Genomic DNA, 24,326 nt, shown 5'->3' on the forward strand with positions numbered 1-24,326 from the left:
CCTACACTAGACCATATTTTCCTTTGATTCCTTTTAAGATAGTGACCATTTTCAATCTTTCATGATAATGCAATGTTTCTAGACCTTTTTACCTTGAACAAAAGAACATAATCTAAAAAATTCAGGAGTCAGCATGGTATAGTGAAAAGAAAATGAGCTTTGCAGCCAGAACTTGTGTTCAAATCTCAGCTCAGTCACTTTCTAGCTATATGACTCTGGGCATATTCCTTAGTAGCTCAGCTTCAGTTTCCTTAGGTATAAAAATAGAAATAACTATACCTTCTACAACTGTTTTCTTGAATTAAATGAAATAGGTAGGTTGGCACCCAGCATATGGCTCAATAAATGTCAGTATCCTTCCTATTCGATGATTGGCTTAAAATCTTTTTCTTATGTACTTTATACCAATTATACACTAATTGTAGTGTCACTTAATAGAACTATATTTATCTAGTATATTTGGCACTAATTTTTGACATTTAGAAAATGTAGCCCCAGATCTCTCAAAAGTTAGTGTTCATAAGACTTTAGTAAGATAGAAGGCCAGGTGTGGTGGCTCATGTCTGTAATCCTAGGATTTTGGGAGGGCAAGGCAGGAGGATTGCTTAAGGCCAGGAGTTCGAGAAGACTTTCATAAGAAAGAATCTTCCTATAGGAGCCAAAGCACAATTTTTTTTTTACTAGTGGCTCTGTTGACATAATTGTGTTATTTATTCAAAATTCATCTGGAAATGAAATATATTTGAAATGTCAATAATAGAAGACTAATTTTGAAAGAATGAAAACAAAACCCTATTTAAAAAATATATTCACATTTTATAAGGAAAAGTGAAACATACTCAGAATATAAGCCTAACACTTGACAAGAAGACAAAAACTTTGATGTTAAATATTAGTCAAAACTTGTATTAGTCTCAAGAGTTCTAAGTAGGCTATTACAAGCAATTACTTGTTGTGTTTGCAAGTCCCCAGTGGTAATAATTAGTCTACCTGTTGACACACTATTTCTCCTGTCCCACTGTTAATGTAGGCAATTGATTTGCACATGGGGGTAATTACCATCACTGATGGTGTCTGAGCTGAGCTTCCCCACTAGGCTTCTGTCAATCACCACTTTCTCCAGCTGCGGCCCAGAAAGGCTTAGGGACACCAGCACACCTGAACCAAAGAGGAGCTAAAAGAAGGTAAGGGAGGTGAGGGGAAGGAAAATATGATGAGAATTACAATTTTTAAAAAATCTCTCTCCAAATGTACAATTTATATAGATATTTACATATGCATCTACCCCATGAAATTATAAGGAGTTTTTTCTTCATTGAAAAACAATCACTGACTTCTGAGTAAAATGAGACAGGTGGCTAAATGATGCAACACAGTAAGTGCATTGATTAAAGATACATGCAGAAACCTAATTTAGTCCATGTTTTAGTCTAATATTCTAAATACTTAGAAAGTACCTATGTAGAAATACTGCTTTGTTTTACATTCAGAAAATATAAGGTGTTCTATTAAAATATTTTGAAAGATTACTATTTATATCAGAAACAAAAAGAATATTTCTTGAAGTTTGAATAGTCATTGCTACATGTTAAATATAGAAGAGATGCTGCCATTACAATATAAACAACTAATATTATGATTTATTTGGTATTTAAACCCTACTTACTTCTAAAAATAAAGGTCTTGTCAGTCTAAAATATTAAAATATATGTAAATCAAGGCAATTAAGTAAAATGTTAAATTTTTAAAATCATAAATAAATAACACACCAGAAACAATTTCACAAGGAGAGAGAAAGAAACATAGTAAAGCATCCAGGCTTTATCAATATCAGTGTTCACATAACCACCCAACAAAAGATGATTAAATATCACCATTATAATTTTATACTACTCCTTTCCATTTGTGGCAGCATAATTCATTCATCTCCAAATGTTTAAAACTTCTAAAAGGGCTACGCATATGCGTATGCTTGTTATCTATGAGATTATGAAATATCAACATTGGAAGAAATTGTTTCACCTTCAAGGCAACAGACTCAACGCTGATGAATCATGGAATAGCATATGGTATAAGAAGAAAAAAACCAATTGTCAGTAAACTAATCATGAACATGCTAGCCAAACTCAAAGACAACTACGATTTTAAACAAAACAGGGGAATCCCCCACCCACCTAGGCATCATGTCTCAGCTAGAAAGGATGATTCTATGTTAAGACGTATTTGGACATGTGTGAAAGATGAGCAGCATGAGGGACCAGGGTAATAAAAAGACAGACCACCATTCCTCCACTGCTTAACAGATTCCAGACACATGAATCAGAAAAAAAAAAAAACCCTGAAGGGTCCCTTTGTATATACTGTTAGAACCCTTGTCCTAGTCACCAGGAAGCTTACTTTTACTTGATTTAATGGACTGTTTCATTTCACATTAATGTCTATAAAGGGGTAGGGGGCAGAGGTGGGACTTAATCATCTTTATGAGTTTTGGAGACTAATAATAGAAGGCACATTTGTTTCAAGAACTCAAAATACTTTGCAAATTAATAAATCTCTACCAAATTACATCGAGCCCTATAACATAACTTGATGGCAAATACTGATAGTACCCTTTTGGGAATTCTCCCATTGTAACGTAGCATGTGGTCTTTACTCCCCAAATTCTCCCTTATTCAACAGGCAATTTGGAGGTCATTTTTAAGATCTATTTATCTCCTTTATGATAGATATTCTGCCTTTCCTACATTATTCAAAACATCTCTAAAATCTGTCCTTTTCTATTTATCTTTGTGTCCCAAAACTTTACACCTATATTCTTAAGCCAGTCTTTCTTAATTACCCACTGACTATTAGCTCCATACAGATACTGGCTAGGCCACATTTATCTTTGTATCTTCAGTACCTAGAATAATGCCAGGTGCTCAAATAATAGGATTCTTTTGGAGAAAGAATCACAACTAACTCATCATAGGATCAGATAATTAATAGTTAGGAAAAAAAACTGGTCTAATCTTCCATTTCCACATGACATGGGTATTCCTTCAAACATCCAGCCCATGCTTGAATACTGCCAGTGATCAGGAGCTCACTACTTCACAGGAGAGTTATCCCATAGTTCTAACTGATTTAAAGATCATTCATTCATTTTTATTCAGCAAAAATTGAATGTTGATTATATACCAAGCACTAAACTAAATTTAATGGTTCAAACAGGAATGAAATATAATTCTTAACATAGGTTAATAAAAAGAGGTAGAGATAAAAGCAAATAAGTGTTATAAAATGCTATTGCCAGTCCTAATGGAGACGTACATACTGAGTAGACCGAGAAGGAAGTACTGACTCTCAAGCTTGAGGTTAAGGCTAAAGCTGCCTTCTTAAAACTTTCACAGTAGTCTCAGTTTTTTCTTCAATAGTACCATCTTCAAATATTCAAAGATTAATAACATAGTGGTTAAGAGCACAGACTCTGAAATCAGAATAAAATCAGCAATGGCTCTACCTCTTACAAGCTGTGTAACATTTAGGGGGTTACTTAACTTCTCTGTACCTTTCATTTTCTCATCTGAAAATAGACATGATAATATCTGCTTTTTAGGATGAGGATTAAATAACTTTTTACCAACAGCATTTACAATAATGTCTGATATACTATGTTTGCAATTATCATTATCATTCAACCATTACTCATATCATGGGTTCTCACTATACTGTTAACTATTTCTGAACACATTCTTTTGTCTTTTTAAAAACCTTGTAACCCAGGTTGGACTCAATATTAGACATGGAACACCAGACTACAGGTGAGTTCTAACTAGTAAAAAGTATAATCTTTTGTCGCCTTTCCCATTTGCTATGATTTCACAAGGACATTGTCTCCAAGATATATGCAAGTTCCTTCAGAACTCTGGAATCTAGTTTTTCCAGGCCTCCAATTTCTTTTCCCTTACTTTCTGTTCTCACCACTACAATCATGAAATAACCTTTATCTCCTAATAAAATCTTTTTCTCTATATGAGCATTTGTTATGTTATAAAATCCTAAAACAACACTTTTGTGGGATGGAGAAGGGAAGTGTAACCAGTGGGAGAAGGTAAAAGAGGCAACTGATGCTGGGAAGGATTCAAAGGGGTGAGTGTCATGGAATCAAAAGCATGCACACATCAAGCAGATAACTGATCTATGCATGAGGACAGAAGTGATCTGGGGGACTATGGATCCTGCCCAGTGAGCCTGGGCACTCCTTCAGAATCTTTCTCAAAGGATACATGCAGCCACTTATTCATACGTTTACTCATTCTTCCCACAAATATATATTTAGTATGCTGTATGAGCTAGGCACTGTTCTAGGTGCTGAGAATACAGCAGTGAACAAAACAGACAATACCCTTTGGAAGCCTTCCCTCATGGAGCTTGATTCAAGTGTGGACACAGACAATAAACAAACAGTTTCAATATAATCTCAGACAATGATAAAAACCATGGAGCAAAAATAAAGCATAGTAAAGATGTGGATTTCAGGAGGATTTCTAATAAAGAAGTAAAAAGGCCTCTCTGAGAAAATGACATTTGAGTATAGACCTAAATAAAGTAAAGGAACAAACCACATAAATATCTAGAGAAAGAGAATTCAAAGAGTTCAGAGAGAACAGCAAATGCAAAAACTCTGAGGTCAGAACATGCCTGGGATGATTGAAGAAAGTGAGGCCAATGTTGCTGGAGGGAAGTGAGAGGGATGTTCATAGAGGAAGAAGTTAGAAAGGTAGTCAAGGGTTAGGTTAGGTTGAACCTAGCTTAAGACAAGTCACTGAGTTGTTTTAAGCAGCAGAGAACTACAATATAATTTAAGTTTTAAGCAGGGCAGGAGTCAGGGAAGACTGAAAGCAAGGAGATCATTAGGAGGCTACTGCAGTGGCCAGGTGAGTGAAGATGATGGCTTGGATTAGAATGGTAATGCTGGAGGAAATGGTATGTGGACACATTTGAGAAATATTTTAAAGAGAATCTAATATTTTAAAGAGAATAGAACTTGCTGAAGAATTGGATATGGCATATAAGAGAGACTCAACGGATTCTGGTCTGAGCACCAGAGTTTATTGAGATTGGGAAAAACCAAATTTAGATTATGGAGAATCAAGAGTTTGGTTCTGGACATGTTAAGTTTAAGGTATCTGTGGACATATAAGTGGAGATATCCAGTAAATAATTAGAAATGAGTCTAAAATTCAGGGGGAGTGGGGTTTGAGATATATATTTGGGAGTCATCAATAATATAAAGTTAGTATTTAAAGTCATAAAACTGGACAAGCTCTCCTTAAAAAAAATGACTGAAAAGACAGAAAAAGGTCTAAGATCTGAGACCTGGAGCATTTCAACCCAAAAGATCAGTTTAGTCCTCTTATTGAAACCAATTTTGCACACTTGATAGGATCAGGTATGTCCACCATTTCAGATCTCTAAATGTCCTGTGGGCTACAGGCAACCCTGACACCATATTTTGGAATAAGAATGTATACATAAATTAATAAGCTAATTAACTCATTTTTATAAAACTGCCTGTGGGGAAGCACAAAGTTTCCAAGTACTGGTGCCAAAGATACTACTGGATATGTTTAAGGAGATAACTAGAGTTAGGAAAAAACAGTCTGAAACTCAGGGAAAGAATATTCCAGCCCAGACAGGAAAGTGCTGTTCTCACCTCTGCTGGTTTCCTCAAAGTGGTTAGTCCTCAAGCCCTCCAAAATGCAAACAGTTTGCCTGTGAAGGGTTAGTAGAATAAGAAGGAAAAAGGGCACCAAGACAGTGTGCTATTCCCCTGCAAGAGTTTGGAGGATCCTAGTAGCTAAAAAAATGAAAAAGAAAAGGCAAGGTAGCAAAGGGAGGTACCTCGGAAGCAAATCTGATCTGGAGAAAAGACTGACAGGGTGGACCAATGAGAAGGCCAGTGGGATCTCCCAACACTGTCCTGATTTGAATGTTGTTCTCTGTGCAAGAGACAAAGGTACAAAATGGAAATTGAGGCAAGACAGAAACTGAAACTCTTCCTTTTCTCTGATACTCCTCCAAAGAGAAAGTACCTTCCTTATTCCAGCTCTGACCATGTCTCTTTCTGTTGTCATCATTTTCTCCTTCTCATTGTCTTCAATAAACTCAACCAGAGAGGTGTGCTTTTGCTTTAACAAACTTGGAAATGACTTTCATGATCCTCAGATGGCTCTTCAAATTGGCTTCTCTGTTAAGTAACCCTAGATCTATGGTACTTAGATTGAGTACTTAATTGGAAGTGAAAGAGTATTTTGAAAAGAAAATGAAAATTATATAACAGGTTATTTTAATCAAAATGAAACAAAAATAACAACATTCAGTATGTCATAAAATATGTGAGTGCCTCCTATATCTCAGGAATATAGATAGAGCTATGATGGTGAACAAGGCAGACATGTATTGGTAGAATATATGTAGAATACAGTAGAAGACTGTATCTCTGACAGAGGTGGAGGTTTTGATTAGAATAAATGACTGCTTCCTAAAAGAGGTAGTTTAAAACCCATAAAGAAAAGAAATACACCTTACTTGGTCTCAAGTATTGAAGAAGAACTGGTACAATAAATAACAGTGAGTGAGCAATTTTATAATAGTGACCAAAAAAATTCCATTGAATTCAACATTCTCATTAGTTAAGAAAACTCCCCCAAATCCATGATTATTACTGCTCCTGAGAAAAAATAAAAAGTAAAGGCATGCAGGGTCAGTAATAAAAATCAACAATGGATGATAGGTTCAATCCATGATGGGCAGGCAGCCAAGACTATCCCATGAGAGCATTAAGAAATGTGTGGGAGAGGGCAGGTGCTAAATACTACAATCCAGAAAGGCAACAAGGTGTTAGGACTCTTGAAGCAAATTCTAGGGCTTGAACAAATACTTAAAGTACTGCAGAGCCACAATCCTGGAAGCCCAGTGAATCTGCATCACAATGGGACCCAACATCCCCCACAAGGCTCCCTCAAAATCCAATTCATAGGATGAGTTCTGGAGAAACTCAGGGAACTATAAATAGGCAAACAATTTCACATTAGGGAAATCTATAATGAAGAGTAGAGTCACTGATTATTTTAGCAGATAACCTGCTAGAAGAGAGATAACATATTTTCTGTAATTTATTCCTTCATTCAGCAAACATTAAGCATAGGGGGAAACCATGCTTGACTAATCCATTAAAGTAGAGAGACAAAAGTGAATGTGGTTGAGGCAAGAATAAAAAAAATTTAATTGACTTACTAAAGGGAATTGACTTAAGGAGAAGAAACAAAAGGATAAGAAATAAACAGGTATATTTCTGGATAGAGAAGTGGGGTTCCCTACTGGGATCCCCCAGTGGGATTTCCCAAAGATTTTCAGGATGTTATTCAATATGCAGAATAGATACATGCCTGAAAATCTATCTGCTAAGTCTATTTCAATTTAAAAAAATCTCATTTGCTCACTTATTCTCATTATTAAATAAATGATATTACATGTTAATCCCTAATATAATTTTTAAATCCAGCTAATTATATTTATATAACATAAAAGTGATCAATCCTAGAAAATATTTATAATCATGGTCAAATTCACACACAAAAAAACCCAAGGTCCAATGGTAAATTTTATATTTTCCAGTAGTTTTAAAGATCTAAAAGCAGTGGTAAGAAGTAAACAAGAAGACATACCAGATAATATAATACATTATTTTATACAGTATTTTATAATTTACAGAATACTTTTACATACATGTAATACATGTAAAATGCCAGTATAATTCTGGTACATATTAAGTAGGCAAGTTAAAAAAATGATAGTTTAACAAGGTTAATCCTCATACTAATTCCCAATCAGAAGGGTAAAACCAACTAACCAAAGGTCTCATATTTAGTGGGAAAATACAGACCAAGACAGGTCTGCTAAGGACAAATCTTTCCCTGACACTAAGAAACTAATATTCTTACCTCACACTTCTCAGTTGACTTCCATGCAGTATTCCATCTGGTTTTCCTCTATCTCTTTTTTTCTAGACTCCCTTTAAACCCATGGTTCTCCACTTGAGGGTGATTTTGGCCACCAAGGGACATGGCACCCTGCAGTGCCTGGAGATATCTGTGGTTGTCACCACCTCTCTATCTTAGCCACCTCCACAGAGCCTCACCTAAAAATGAGTGCTTGTAAATGAGTTGTTGTGGAGGTGAATGTATTTTCCACCTATCAGGAAGGTTTGAAAGCTCCTCAAATTCTAATCAACAGTTTTCTCACATAAAGAAAGGGTAATGTGATAAGAGGTCCTCTCTCATGAATGAGGACCTAGTCAGATATCTTAAATAGAGTGGTGGGCAGTGCCGAAGTTCAGATCAGGAGTCCACAGGAAATGTGCTGTGTGTCTCTAACCATGTTCAGGGCTATGAATCTGATGACTAATGCTAGTTTTCAAGATAGAAAGAGCCCAAAGGCAAGTCATAAAGCTACCTTAGCTTGATAGTAATATCCTGTTAGAACACCTCCTTGTTTTTGTTCTAATTTTCTGCTCACCAATCAGCCTTCTTATCTATTCTTTAGCCTCTTGAGTAATTCATCCATCAGATGGGAATGCCTCAAGCAAATAAGCAATGCCTGTGATGCCAGATATTAATAAATCTCACATTATAAGTTAATAAATTGCTATTCCAGTTAATAAATCAATCACTTCTGAGTTTGGCTATTGTGAATGTTGTTAGTACAAGAAAATAAATGGGAGATAACATTAAGAGATAAATAAGTTTAATCAGAAATTTTCTGCCCAAGTCCATGATACATTGTTGAAGTGGGAAGGAAATTTTAAAAAGTTATAGACCTACACAAGTAGCATCATCTCATTTTACTAGGGAAAAAACCAAGAGCGGTATGTGTACACACATGCATATAAAAACTGTATAAATACAAGAAAATGTCATAAAAAATATACTCAAAACTGTTGATAGTAGGCACCTCACAGTGATGGAATTAGGAGCTGAAGGACATGAACTTTAACTTCTTGCCTTATAAATTTGTTTAAAAATTGATAGTAGAGATAATTTTTAAAAAATTTTTGCATGTTATTTTATATTTTTCTATAAAATTTTTCAAAAATAAAAAGAAGATCTTGGCCAGGCATGGTGGCTCATGCCTGTAATCCTAGCACTCTGGGAGGCTGAGGCGGGAGGATCACTCAAGGTCAGGAGTTCGAAACCAGCCTGAGCAACAGTGAAACCCCGTCTCTACTAAAAATAGAAAGAAATCAATTGGCCAACTAAAAATATATATAGAAAAAATTAGCCAGGTATGGTGGCACATGCCTGTAGTCCCAGCTACTCAGGAGGCTGAGGCAGGAGGATCGACTGAGCCCAGGAGTTTGAGGTTGCTTTGAGCTAGGCTGATGCCACGGCACTCTAGCCTGGGCAACAGAGTTAGACTCTGTCTCTCAAAAAAAAAAAAAAAAAAAAAAAGCTCTTAAAATATCTTGCCACAAATATATTTCTTGTTTTATGGTTTTAAAGGGATGCTACAAATGTGTTTCTGAAAAGTCAGATTACTGAAAATGTACTAAGAGTGATTCTTTACTAAAAGGATCAAATAGGAAACTAAATAAGTCTCTCTCCCCTGCAATTTAACTTATTAAAAATTTTTAAGACAATCTTATTCTTAATACATTGCCTTGATTGTTCATCTATGTCCAATTTCCATATTTACTAAAAAGATTACCAGTAGCAATTGTAAAGTATGGTACATCCAAACTATGCATCTATTAAAAATAAGGAGGTAGATGCATATCATTGACAGGTGTATTATAAATTGCTATATAAAGTTACAGAATGATACATATAGAGTGATTCCATTTATTTGAAAAAATATGTGTATATATATACACATATACAGATGAGTGTGTGAAGGATAGAAGTCAAACTGTTAAGTATAGTTATCACTGGAGAAGGGAATGAGTTTGGGGGATGTGGGGTGTTTTACTTTTTACTACATATCTGTTTGTATTATATGCCATTTTACGATTATCAGGACTCATCATTATTATTTTAAATTTAAAAACATTAAAAGGGGAATAAAGGCCAGATGTAGTGACTCACACCTATAATCTTAGCACTCTGGGAGGCTAAGGTGGGAAGATTTCTTGTCAAGAGTCCAGATCAGCCTGAGAAAGAACAAAACCCTGTCTCTACCAAAATATAGAAAAAAAATTAGCCCCGGCAACTAAAAAAAAAAAAAAAAAGAAAGAAAAAATTATCTGGGCATGGTGACACATGCCCATAGTCCCAGATACTCAGGAGGCTGAGGCAAGAGGATCACTTGAGCCCAGGAGTATGTAGTTGCTGTGAGCTAGGCTAACTCCATGGCGCTTTATTCCGCATAACAGAGTGAGGTGAGACTCTGTCTCAAAAAATATTTTCAAATTAAAAAATAAAAGGGGAATAAAGATCATCACTAAACCTTTCTTTAGTCCCTTTGGGTTGAGACTGCTCTTTTTAATCACTTACTTTTACCTAACAAGCTTCAAATTCACCAATAAATTCTGCTGCTTCTCTTTCTGCCATTTATCTCAAATCTATAATTTTTAATATACCTCTTTGTCCATTCTCTTTTACTAACACGATACTCAAAAGTTGCACTTTACACTTCCAATTCTCCTTCTCTGGAATTCATACTAATGTAGTTTAACACATTAACTGCCATATGAGTTGTATTTAACTCATGTTAGTTTTGAGCCTGGGGCCTCCTGAAGCAAAACCTGGGCAAAACCCTGCAGTTGTTTGGTGAAAATCTTACTTGTTGATGTTCTTATTGTTACAATTAATATAGACAAATTAATTCTAAAAACATGAATTAAATGAATAGAAGTCAATAAATTTCATTTTTCATTAAATTAGAAAAGATCATTTTGATTTTGAAGTATTTTTGGTTTTTGTTTCTTTATTCAGAATATTATAGGGGTAACAAACATTTTGGTTACATGAAACGCATCTGCCTCACTCAAGCCAGAGCCACAAGCGTGTCCTTCCCTCATATAGTGCACCCTGTCTCCATTAGCTGTGGGTTTACTCACCCCACCTGCTCTAACCCCCAACTACCCAGCCCCCCTAACTGACCAGAACCCAGTGACTATTACTAACATGTGAACACCTTAACGTTGATCAATTAGTACCAGTTTGATGGTGAGTGCATGTTTTTCCATCCTTATGATACCTCACTTCAAAGGATGGGCTCAGTCTCTATCCAGGATAATATAAGAGGTGCTAGATCACCATTGGTTTTTTTTGTAGTTGAGTAGTATTCCATGGTATACATATACCACATTTTATTAATCTACTCTTGTATTGATGGGCATTTGGGTTGTTTCCACATCTTTGCAATTGTCAATTGTGCTGCTATAAACATTTGAGTGCAGATGTCTTTATTACAGAATGTCTTTTTTTCCTTTGGATAGATGCCTAGTAGTGGGATTACTGGATCAAACGGTATTTCTATTTTTAGCTCTTTGAGATGTCTCCAAATTACTTTCCACAGGAGTTGTACTAATTTGCAGTTCCACCAGCAGTGTAAGAGTGTTCCAATCTCTCCACATCCACACCAGCATTTGTTATTTTGGGACTTTTTGATAGAGGTCATTCTCACTGGAGTTAGGCAATATCTCATTGTAGTTTTGATTTGCATTTCCCTAATGATTAAAGATGTTGAGCTTTTTTAAAATATGTTTGCTGGCCATTAATTTGTCTTCTTTTGAAAAGTTTCTGTTCATGTCCTTTGCCCATATACTGATGGGGTTGTTTGATTTTTTCTTGTTGATTTTCTTCAGTTCAATATAGATTCCTGTTATCAGCCCTTTATTGGATATTTACAAAGCAAATATTTTCACCCATTCTGTAGGCTGTCTTTTCACTCTAAGGACAGTTTGTTTGGTTGTGCAGTTTTTTTATTTGATCAGATCCCATTTGTTTATTTTTGTTGCTGCTGTGATTGCTTCAGGGGTCTTCACAAATTCTTTACCTAGGCTGATGTCTAAGAGTCCCACATTTTCTTCCAGAATTCTTAAGGTTTCACACCTTAGGTTTAAGTCTGTTATCCAACATGAGTTAATTTTTGTGAGAGGTGAGAGGTAGGGATCCAGTTTCAATATTCTGCATGTGGATATCCAGTTTTCCCAGCACCACTAATTGAATAGAGATTCTTTTCTCCAATATATACTTTTGTCTGCTTTGTCAAAGATTAGATGACAATATGAAGATGGTTTTATATCTAGTATCTCTATCGTATTCCAAAGGTCTATATCTCTGTTCTTGTGCCAATGTCATGCTGTTTTGGTTACTATAGCCTTATAGTAAAGATTGAAGTCTGGCAGACTGATGCCTCCCAATTTTTTCTTTTTGCTTAAGTTTGCTTTGGCTATACACAGATTTTTCTGGTTCCAGATTAAGCATAGAATTATTTTTTTCTAAATCTGTAAATGATGGTGGAATTTTCATAGGGATTGCATTAATTCTATAGATCACTTTAGGTAGAATGGACATTATAACAATATTGATTCTACCAATCCATGAGCATGGTAGGGATTTCCACCTGTGCACATTGTCTACAATTTCTTTTCTCAGTGATTCATAGTTCTCCCTATAAATATCTCTCACACCTCCTTTGTTAAATATATTCCTAAATGTTTAAATTTCTTTGATGCCATCGTGAAAGGTGTTATGTCTTTGATTTGATTTTTGGCTTAACTGTTATTGGTGTATATGAATGCCACTAACTTGTGTGCATACATTTTGTATCCTGAGATTTAACTGAATTCGTTTATCAATTCTAGGAGTCTCCTGGCTGAATCCTTGGGATTTTCTAGGTATAATAGCATATCATCAGCAAAGAGTGACAGTTTTACCCCTTCCGCCCCCATTCGGACACCCTTAATTCCCTTCTCTTGTCTGATTGCTCTGGCAAGGACTTCCAGCGCTATGTTGAATAGAAGTAGGATAGTAGGCAGCCTTGTCTGGTTCCAGTTCTAAGCAAGAATGCTTTCAATTTTTCCACATTCAATATGATATTGGCTGTGGGTTTGTTATATTTATCCTTAATAATTTTAAGAAATGTCCCATCTATGCCCATTTTGTTGATGGTTTTAATCATAAAAGTTTGCTAAATTTTAATAAATGCTTTTTCTGCATCTATTGAGAGAATCACATGGTCTTTGTTCTTCCTTTATTTATGTGGTGAATTACATTTATAGATTTGCATATGTTGACCCAGCCTTGCATCCCTGGGATGAAGCACACCTGGTCATGGTGAATTATTTTTTTGATGGGCTGTTGGATTTGGTTTGCTAAAATTTTGTTGAGAATTTTTGCATCTATATTCATGAGGGATATTGGTCTGTGGTTTTTGTTTGTTTGTTTGTTTTTTGCTACATCCTTTCCTGGCTTTGTTATCAAGGTGATATTGGCTTTGTAGAATGAGTTTGGGAGGTCACCATGTTTCTCAATGTTATGGAATAATTTCTGTAGTATAGGTATGAGTTCTTCTTTGTATGTTTGATAAAATTCAGGAGTGAACCAATCTGGTCCAGAACGTTTGGTTTTGAAAAATTTTTTATTGCTGCTCCAATTTCTGTACTTAATATTGGTATATTAAGGAGTTCTATTTCCTTCTGACTGCTCTTAGGGAGGTTATGTGTTTCCAAGAATTTGTCAATTTCCTCCATATTTTGTAGCTTTGGGGCATATAGATTTTTTTAGTATTCAAAGATAATGTTTTATATTTCCATGATGTCTGTAGTGACTTCTCTTTTTCATTTCTGACTGAGTTTATTAAAGTCTGTTCCTTTCTAGTTCTTGTCAATTTAGCAAGAGGGCTATCAATTTTGTTTTTGTTTTTTTTTTTAAAACCAGCTTTTGGTTTTTATTAATCTTCTGGATAGTTATTTTGTTCTCCATTTCATTCAGTTACACTTTAATCTTAGTTATTTCCTTTCTTCTGCTAGGTTTAGAATTAATTTGCTCTTCCTTTTCCAGTTCCTTGAGATGGTTTATTAGTTTGTTGATTTGTGAGCTTTCTGTCTTTTGGATGTGAATATTTAATGCTATTAGTTTTCCTCTCAGGAATGCTTTTGCTGTATCCCACAGGTTTTGATAGCTTGTGTCCCCATTATCATTTAATTCAAAGAATATTTTGATGTCCATCTGAATCTCTTCCTTCACCCAGCAGTCATTTAGCAATAGATTGTTTAATTTCCATGACTTTGGGAAGCGGTGAGAGTTTCTGTTGGAATTGATCTCTAGTTTTATACCACTATGGTCTGAAAAGATACATAGTACGATTTCTATTTTTTTTTTAAATTTGTTGAGGTCTGATTTGTAGCCTAGAATGTGGTCGATTTTTTAGAAAGTTCCATGAGCTGATGAAAAGAATGTATATTCGGCTTTATGTGGATAGAATGTCCTGTAGATGTCTGTTAGACCCATTTGTTCTAGAGCTCTGTTTAAGGCCACTATTTCTTTATTTTTTGTTTGGTATCTGTCCACTTGTGATAGTGGGGTGTTGAAATCCCCCGCTACTATGGCATTACTGTTTATCATGCTATTTAGATCATACAGTATTTGCTTTATATATCTGGGTGCTCCTGCGTTGGGTGCATAGATACTAAAAATTGTTAAATGTTCTTGTTGGATTTTTCCTTTCACCATTATACAGTGACTATCTTTGTCTTTTTTTCCTTTTGCTATTTTAAAATTTATGCTGTCTAAAATCAGAATCACTAACCCCACTCTCTTTTGGTTTCCATTTGCCTAAAAGTTTGTTTCCCAACCCTTGATCTTAAGTCTGAAGGTGTCTTTGTGGATTAGATGCATTTCCTAGAGACAGCAGATACTTGGCTTATAATGTTTTATCCATTCAGCCAGTCTACATCTCTTCAAAGGACAATTCAAGCCATTCACATTTATTGAGAGAATTGATACTTGGGGTAAACTTCTATTCATATTGTTGGGTAAGTTTTTATTGTTTTGTTTTACCTCATAAGCCATTGTGGAATCTGGGTTCTGGGCTTTAACTCTTGAGTGTTTTCAATTTCATGGGTGTCTATTGCACTGTTCAATGTGTAATGCAGGTCTGAGTACTTCCTGCAGAGGAGGTCTGGTCTTCGCAAATTCCATCAGTGATTACTTGTCTGGGATAGTCTTTATTTCTCCCTCATAGATGAAACTCAGTTTTGCCGGGTAAAGAATTCTAGGTTGGGCATTGCTCTGTTTAGGACTGAGGATGAGTCCCCAGTCCCTTCTTGCTTGTAGGGTTTCATTTGAAAAGTCTGTAGTTAGTCTGATGGGTTTTCCTTTGTAGGTTATTTGTTGTTTTCCTTTTATTGTGTGAAGAATTTCCTCTTTCATGCTTACTTTGGCCAGTCTGATAATTATGTGACGTTGACGCTTCATGTTGAGTCTCCCAGGAGTTCTGTGTGCTACTAGTATCTGGATATCTAGGTTTGTGGCCAGGCCGGGCATATTTTCCTCTAGTATTCCAAGAAATAGATTTTCCAGCCCTTCTGTATTTTTCTTCTCTCTCCAGGATGCTGATAATTCTTATATTTGGTTTCTTTACATAATCCCACATTTCTTGTATGTTCTGCTTTTGTCTTTTGCTTCTGTGTTTTCTCTTCATCTGATTTGTTTAGCACATAGGCATTATCTTCAAGCTCTGAGATTCTCTCCTCTGCATGATCCATTCTATTTTTAGGCTTTCCACTGTATTTTGAAGTTCCTTGAATGCCTCTTTCATTTCCAAGATTTCTGTTTGGTTTTATGGTAACATTTCAACTTCTTTAGATAATTTTTTGTTCATTTCCTGAATTATTCTCATGCTTTCTTTCTGTTGGGTTTTTATTTTCTCTTCAATTCCATTGAGTTTCCTTACAATCCATAGTCAGAATTCTTCCTCCATCAATTTAATCATTTCATTTAAATTAGTATCTGATTTTGAGGGTCTCATGATTTCTCTTGGGGGTGATTTTTCTCTCTGTTCTTTCATATTCTCTGTGTTCTTTCTCATCAGGGTAATTGATTGAGAACTGGGAATGCTAGAACTGATTTGTGCCCTTAACTTCAAGCCCCCAAGGGATGTTCCTTAACAATGGTGGGAAGAGGTCAGCTGGTCTTGTATTGCCTTAAAGGTATTTTGGCAAGTGGGTTATCTCTGACCTGTTGTCTTCACTTCTTGCCCATGAAGATTAGTGAGTTTGGTCCCCCAGCTTAAGCTCCCATGTGGTGAATCGCACCTGTGTGTATAATTCCACTGCCCTCTAGTAACTTGAGATGGAAGGCACTGTGTTGAGCTGTGGCACTGTGTTGAGCAGTGACCTCTCTGTCATTGGTTGTAGATTATGTGTAGGAGTCAGTTATCAAGGTGATCTGCTGCCTCTGTGTTGGTTTCTTGTCCCCAGATAAGGAATACTCATGCCCCAATCTTTAGGAAGGATCTTGCCACTCCCAAGGGTTACTTGGACCCTATTCCTCCTTAAAGTGGTGGTAGAAGCAAGGCAGATTGTAGCTACTGCCTACCAGCCTGGATGTATGTGCTTCTATGGTTGCTTTATCTGCAGCTAGGGGAGCCACTAATGTGTTATTCAGGATTCTTCCATCACACTTGGGAGGCTGCTCCTGATGGGAGGGTTTACTTAGTGCACCTGCTGTGGCCTCTGGCCAGGATTTTCCTTCCCTGATTTTGAACACCACTGTTGGAAGCCACCTGGATGCAGAGATCAGGCCCCAGAGTTATGATCCTACTGGATGACCTAAGCCAGTCTGAGAGGCCAAGTCACTGGGCTGTCTACTATTGATATGCGCCAAGGCCCTGCAGATTCAGAACAGTCATACAGAGAAAGTGGCTTTTCTTTCCTTTCCCTACCTCCAGGGGTGGAGCCTACCACTTTCGGCACGAAAATCACAGCCCTAGGGCAAGGGGTGATGCCTGAGTCCACCCATAGCCCCAGCACCTGTGAATCCCGCAGATGCCAGCCTCCCACAACTGGGAAAGCACTCAAAATTCACTCATTAAAACAGGCGCAGCTAGTTGACAATAGGTCGTGGAAGGGCGGAGCCTGTCACAAGCATCCCTGGGCTGAAGGAAGGGGGCTGCCCGAAACCATAGCACACCACAGCATCTGGGTTGTGGACCCCAAAAATGGTGGCTACCCACCCAAAGAGTGCTAGTACTGGGAGCAACTGTTGAGGAGTTGGCAGATGCTGGATTGGGGAGCTGAGTCAACAGGATACCCGCTATCTCTTGTGTGTCACTATTCCACAATCTCATGCCTATCCGGCAGGAGGTCTTACACTTTCTGACCTGCCTTTAGTTGGCCTAATTGACCGCAGCAGTTTCCAGGGTAGACCCCTTTTCGGTGTTCACCTCCACTGCTGCACCAGAGAAGAGGTGCCTGTCTCCTAACTCCCTCTAGCAGCAGCTCAGACCAGTCCCTCCCCTACACAGTGCAGTCCTAGCACAGAGCTCCGGGGAGTTCAAGATGCTTCCTGCTATTGTCTCCGCTCCACATAGCCCAACCTCTCCTGCCACGATTTTCCACCAACTTTAGGCAGGTCCCTGTCTGAGTGAGTGTGAAGGTCAATGGGGAAGCAGGACATTCTCCTGTGGGTCAGATCCCACTACACTCACTGGCCAGGCAGATGCAGCCATCCCACGCTCTATTCTCTATTGTTTGTCTCACATTCTCCAGACTTCATGATCCTATCACCCATTCACCTTTTTTTCCCCCTATATTCTATATCCCACAGTTTCACAATGCTGTTCTTGCAGGGAGCAATCCGCCTGGGCATAGCAGACGGAATTCTTCACCTCTTTCTCTGGGAGCAGAGAGCCAGGAAGTCACCGTTACTCCATCATTTTTCCCTGTTCCTGTTTTTGAAGTTTTTATTCTATTTCCATAATAAAACATCATGACCCCAAGGAAAAAAAATTTTCTAGTGCGGCAGTCAGTGTGTTAAATGCAAAAGAGCATTTCTCAGAGCACAGTCCATGAAATAATCTTTTAAGATGTTTCAAGAAAGTAAGCTTGGAACTTTTCATATAATAGGCCCCTCTTGAAAACTGACAACACCACTTCTTGAGTTAATTTACATACACATGCACACACACACACATATGCATACATGCATATTCACCCTTAATATGCAAAGGGATATATTCCTAATTTATCAGCATAGACTATTATGGTGGGTTTTAAAACAGCAGAAATTTTTTAGGATGAGTATTATTAAATTATTACTACTCTTCTTTGTCTAATTAGAAACAAAAGGCTGGGTGTGGTGGCTCACGCCTGTAATCCTAGCACTCTGAGAGGCCAAGGTAGGTGGATCGCTTGAGGTCAGGAGTTCGAGACCAGCCTCAGCAAGACCAAGACCCTGTCATTTCTACTAAAAATAGAAAGAAATTAGCCGGACAACTAAAAATACATATATAAAATTAGCTGGGCATGGTGGCACATGCCTGTATTCTCAGCTACTCAGGAGGCTGAGGCAGAAGGATTGCTTGAGCCCAGGAGTTTGAGGTTGCTATGAGCTACGCTGACGCCACGGCACTCTATCCTGGGCAAAAAGTGAGACCCTGTCTCAAAAAAAAAAAAAGAAAAGAAAAAAAGAAAAGAAATAAAAAACTCCAAAATCGTTAAAAATTTTCACATAAAGAAAATGTGGTACATATACAAAATAGAATTCAGCCTTTAAAAAGAAGGAAATTCTGTCATTTGTGACAACACAGGTAAGTCTAGAGGACATTATGCTAAGTAAAATAAGCCCGTCACAAAAAGATAAAACTGAATTATTCTACTTATAAGAGGTATCAAAAGTCATCAAATTCATAGAATCAGAAAAATAGAATAGTGGTTAGCAGGTGCTGGGGGAGGGGGGAAAGGGAGTTGTTTAATGGGTATGGAGTTTCAGTTTTACCAGATGAAAAAGTTCTGGAAATCTGTTTCACAACAATGTCAATATACTTAATACTACTGAACTATACTCTTAAAAATAGTTATGATGGCAAATTTTATGTTATGTGTTTTTTATCACAATAACAAAATTTTAATTTAAAAAAATTTTGGAAAAAAACTGATTAGAAAGATCAAATTGACAAAAAGATTAAATTTATTTATTCACAAAGCATGTATCTGTGCCAGACATTGTTCTAAATATTTCACATGTATTTAATTTAATAAATTCATATAATAAATCTGAGTTAGGTATTTTTATTTTTATTTTATAGCTAAATAATAACTGGCACAGATAGGAGAAGTAACTACCCCAAAGTCACACAGCTGTGAAAGCCAATATTTAACACCAAGAAAATGGAGCAGTCTGTGCTTTCTACCACTATGCTGCACATGAAAGAAGTGACAATCATGTAAGCTTCTGAGAAGGCCAAATAAAATGGGATCCATAGCCTGGCTTAGGCTCCTCAACTTTCTCAATTCACAGTACCTTTTGTGTCTCAGTAATTTTTTACAGTGTCCTTAGGCCAAAAGAAATACTAACAGTTCTATTTATTAAATAGATTCAAACTTATTAAGTATGTATATCCTAATAACTTATTAGCCATTTGGAAACATGATACATGGATTGAAAGAAAAAGATTTTTATTTCATTCCTAAATAACTACGATTAGTTACTAATAGGTTGTGTGTGCTAATAGAAGTTTGGACACTACACAACTTCTCAAACTTTGGAACCAGACTAGACACCCTCATCCTCATTCCTGTTCCGTGTTAATTATTGTGTGGTAGTTGCTTTACACAGCAACCCCTGAAAACTCAGCTTCATATAGACATGACAACCCCAAAAGGAAATAAGTTCGATCTAATGTTGATACTCTGCACTGCCTAGAGCTAGCTGTTCATGTAGCAATTGATAGAAGTCTCTGTTTTCCTTGAGATTTTTAAATATCCTATGGCACTCCTGTGAACTCACTGCAGTGCCCGGGGTGTCTCGGTGCACAGTTTGGGAACTTTAGGTCTAGGTGGAAGGCTTGGCCTCAGATAAAATTAGGGACTATTCTATTACGTCAGAAGGATGGCTACAAAAATAGGGCAATTTATATGCATGGTGGGGCCTCACCATTCAACGTAGGATTCTAGTTAGACTAATAAGACTACTAAAAGACAGGTATTTCACTGTGAAGAACCACTGTGAATATTTATATGTAATACTATTTTATGAAAAACATAACTATAACTGCTTTTCATTTCAAAATCACTTGTTAAGTGGTTTATTTACTAACTTAATAGTTTTATTTTTTTAAAAAAACTGCTTTAAGTCCAAATGAAATGCTTTAAATGCCCTAAAACAAAACAAAAAAAAAAAACCTGCTTTAGGCCTTGTTGTTAAGACAACGTAGCTTACTCTTATTCTGTAAACCTATCTTGTCTTTCCTTAATAAAATTTGTTTTACCCTTGGGGGGGAAAAAACTTTATTAAAAAAACTAAGGGGCATAAATTAAAATTTGACAAAAGTACTTGATGTGTTTTCTCTATCAGTTACATTGGTATATATATTAATATAACATAATAGTCTCAAATATCATGAATATATAGTTGCTGGGTTCCCACACACCCAACCTTAGATGCTTAGTTTACACATACATTTCTATCACATTCCAACCTGTGCATCTAATATAAAGTTATAAATTCAAAATAAGTCATATTTTAAGCTTTTGTATAAAAAAATCAGCCCAAGTATTCAAATATAACATATTAAAAGTCTTCTTATTTGCTAGCTATATGAAAGTACCACTTAACCCTCCATTTAAAAACTAGATAAATGTTTCCTATATGCTTATTTCTACTTTGTAAAATACACGTGAAAATCAACAGGAAAGAAATTATTCAGATTTTGAACTCATTTAGCTTCATACATATTCACTATTAACTATAACTAAATATAAGAGGGAAACTCAAAGTCCTGAACTGGCTTCCTCTGTAGCAAAATACACTGAGGCTTCCAAAATGTTATCAGATACAAATGCCAAGGGGAAGCCAGGAAATTATGGTTTCTTTAAAGTAATATTTAAAATGAAAACAATAAGAGAGAAGAAAGAACCATTTATAAAGAGAACAGGAAGGAAATGTTGATTGATGATACAAAAATTCATTATTATAAAGAAAACCAAATTTTTGCATCATAACCATGTTCTAAAACTGGGTTCATATTTTACAATATCCTTAAGTATAAAAAATTAATGTATCAGTATTATCATAAGTCATCAAATTTTAGATTGAAGTAATCAAGATACAATGTAAATTTTCTTTCTATTTTTCCTAGAAAGGAATGAATTTTTTTCCCTAAGAAAGAGTAATTATTAGGGCATGATATTAAACTTGCTAGCTGAACATCAAGATTCAGAGGAACTGCCAAATTATCAGTATTGATAGGCTTTGTTCTGGAAGAATAATCAATTTTTCCATAGAAGAGTCCTCTAAATAAGTAACATGGACACATAAACCTAGCTGCTGGAGCAGGGAAGAAGCTAGGGAAAATCTCACTATTCCAGACATAGACTATCTTAATCCCCTTATTTTCAGTCTACCCACCTCACTTCTACTCTTCATTGTGCTAAGTGTCTTCAAATCCAAAAATCCTCTGGTTTGGTATGTCCTGAAAATCATCCCATCTCATTTGTTCTTTTTTTTTTTTTTTTTTTTTTTTTTTTTTTTTTTTTTTTTTATTTTGGCATATTATGGGGGTACAGATTTTAAGGTTTCAATAAATGCCCATTCCCCCCCTCCCCCCAAAAGTCTGAGTCTCCATCATGACCATCCCCCAGATGGTGCACATCTCACTCACTATGTATGTATATACCCGCCCCCCTCCCCCCTCCCACCTGCCCAATACCCTATTACTGTAGCACCTATGTGTCTACTTAGGTGCTACTCAGTTAATACCAGTTTGCTGGAGAATATATCTGGTGCTTGTTTTTCCATTCTTGGGATACTTCACTTAGTAGTATGGGTTCCAGCTCTAACCAGGAAAATATAAGGTGTGCTATATCACCATTGTTTCTTAGAGCTGAATAGTACTCCATGGTGGACATATACCACATTTTATTAATCCATTCTTTGATTGATGGGCACTTGGGCTGTTTCCACAGCCTTGCAATTATGAATTGTGCTGCTATAAACATTCGAGTGCAGGTGTCTTTTTTGTAGAGTGTCACTGGATCATTTGGGTAGATGCCCAGCAATGGGATTGCTGGATCAAATGGTAGATTCACTTGTATCGCTTTAAGGTATCTCCATATTGCTTTCCACAGAGGTTGAACTAGTTTGCAGTCCCACCAGCAGTGTAGGAGTGTTCCTCTCTCTCCGCAACCACGCCAGCATTTATTGTTTGGAGATTTTTTGATAAAGGCCATTCTCACTGGGGTTAAGTGATATCTCATTGTGGTTTTGATTTGCATTTCCCTGATGATTAGAGATGTTGAGCATTTCTTCATATGTTTGTTGGCCATTCTTCTGTCTTCTTTAGAAAAATTTCTGTTCAAGTCCTTTGCCCACTTTTTAATGGGGTTATTTGATTTTTTCTTCCTAATTTTCGTGAGTTCTAAGTATATTCTAGTTATCAGTCCCTTATCGGATGCATAGGATGCAAAAATTTTCTCCCATTCTGTAGGCTGTCTGTTTACTTTCATGACTATTTCTTTGGCTGTGCAGAAGCTTTGTAGTTTGATCATGTCCCATTTATTTATTTTTGTTGCTGCTGTGATTGCCTTTGGGGACTTCTTCATAAACTCTTTGCCCAGGCCGATGTCTAGGAGAGTGTTTCCAACTTTTTCCTCTAGAGTTCTAATAGTTTCATATCTTAGGTTTAAGTCTGTTATCCAGCGTGAGTTGGTTTTTGTGAGAGGTGAAAGGTGTGGGTCCTGTTTCAGCCTTCTACAGGTGGCTATCCAGTTTTCCCAGCACCATTTATTGAAGAGGGATTCTTTTCCCCAGCGTATGTTTTTGTCTGCTTTGTCAAAGATGAGATGGCTATATGAGGATGGTTTTATATCAGGATTCTCACATCTGTTCCACTGGTCAATATTCCTGTTCTTGTGCCAATACCATATTGTTTTAATTACTACAGCTTTGTAGTATAGTTTGATATCTGGCATATTAATGCCTCCCATTTTGTTTTTGTTGCCTAGAATTGCTCTTGATATTCGGGGTCTTCTTTGGTTCCATACGAAGCGTAAAATTATTTTTTCTATATCTGTGAAGAATGCTGATGGGATTTTAATAGGTATTGCATTGAATCTGTAGATCAGTTTGGGTAGTATAGACATTTTGATGATATTGAGTCTGCCGATCCACGAGCATGGTATGGATTTCCATCTGTTTACATCCTCTGCTATTTCCTTCCTCAGTGTTTCATAGTTCTCCCTGTAGAGGTCTTTTACCTCTTTGGTTAAATATATTCCTAGGTACTTTAATTTCTTTGTTGCTATTGTGAAGGGAATTGAGTCTTTGATTTGGTTCTCAATTAGATTGTTGTTGGCGTATATGAATGCCTCTGATTTCTGTGTATTAATTTTGTATCCTGAGACTTTACTAAATTCATTGATCAGTTCCAGGAGTTTCTTGGTTGAATCCTTGGGGTTTTCTAGATACAATATCATATCATCAGCAAACAGTGAAAGTTTGATCTCTTCTGCCCCTATTTGGATACCTTTGATTCCATTTTCTTGTCTGATTGCTGTAGCCAAGACTTCCAGCACTATGTTGAACAGAAGTGGAGATAGTGGGCAGCCTTGTCTGGTTCCAGTTCTAAGTGGGAATGATTTCAATCTTTCCCCATTCAGTATGATGTTGGCTATGGGTCTGTCATATATGGCTTGTATCATTTTTAGGTATGTCCCTTCTATGCCTATTTTCTTAAGTGTTCGTATCATGAAAGGGTGTTGAATTTTGTCAAAAGCTTTTTCTGCATCTATTGAAAGGATCATGTGATCTTTGTTTTTGCTTCTGTTTATGTGGTGAATTGCATTTATAGATTTACGTATGTTGAACCATCCCTGCATCCCTGGGATGAAGCCCACTTGGTCGTGGTGGATTATTTTTTTGATAAGTGTCTGGATTCGGTTAGCTAAGATTTTGTTGAAAATTTTTGCATCTATATTCATTAGGGATATTGGTCTGTAGTTTTCTTTTTTTGTTGCATCCTTTCCTGGTTTTGGTATCAGGGTAATATTCGCTTCATAAAAGGTGTCGGGGAGGTTTCCGTTCTTCTCGATGTTGTGGAATAGTTTCTGCAAGATA

General features: G+C 36.5%; 1 protein-coding gene across 3 annotated transcripts in view; it reads right to left on the reverse strand.

Moving 5' to 3' along the window:
• WDPCP (WD repeat containing planar cell polarity effector) overlaps window positions 1–24,326 on the reverse strand; it is a 327,586-nt gene that overhangs the window by 207,533 nt on the left and 95,727 nt on the right. For all 3 annotated transcript variants that reach the window (XM_012764900.3, XM_012764898.3, XM_012764905.3), the window contains exon 7: window positions 1,060–1,174. In XM_012764900.3, coding sequence (XP_012620354.2) covers window positions 1,060–1,174 — 115 coding nt within the window. The remainder of the gene's footprint in view (window positions 1–1,059; window positions 1,175–24,326) is intronic.

This window comes from Microcebus murinus, chromosome 3 (genome assembly GCF_040939455.1).
Source record: "Microcebus murinus isolate Inina chromosome 3, M.murinus_Inina_mat1.0, whole genome shotgun sequence".
In the NCBI taxonomy this organism is placed as follows: domain Eukaryota; kingdom Metazoa; phylum Chordata; class Mammalia; order Primates; family Cheirogaleidae; genus Microcebus; species Microcebus murinus.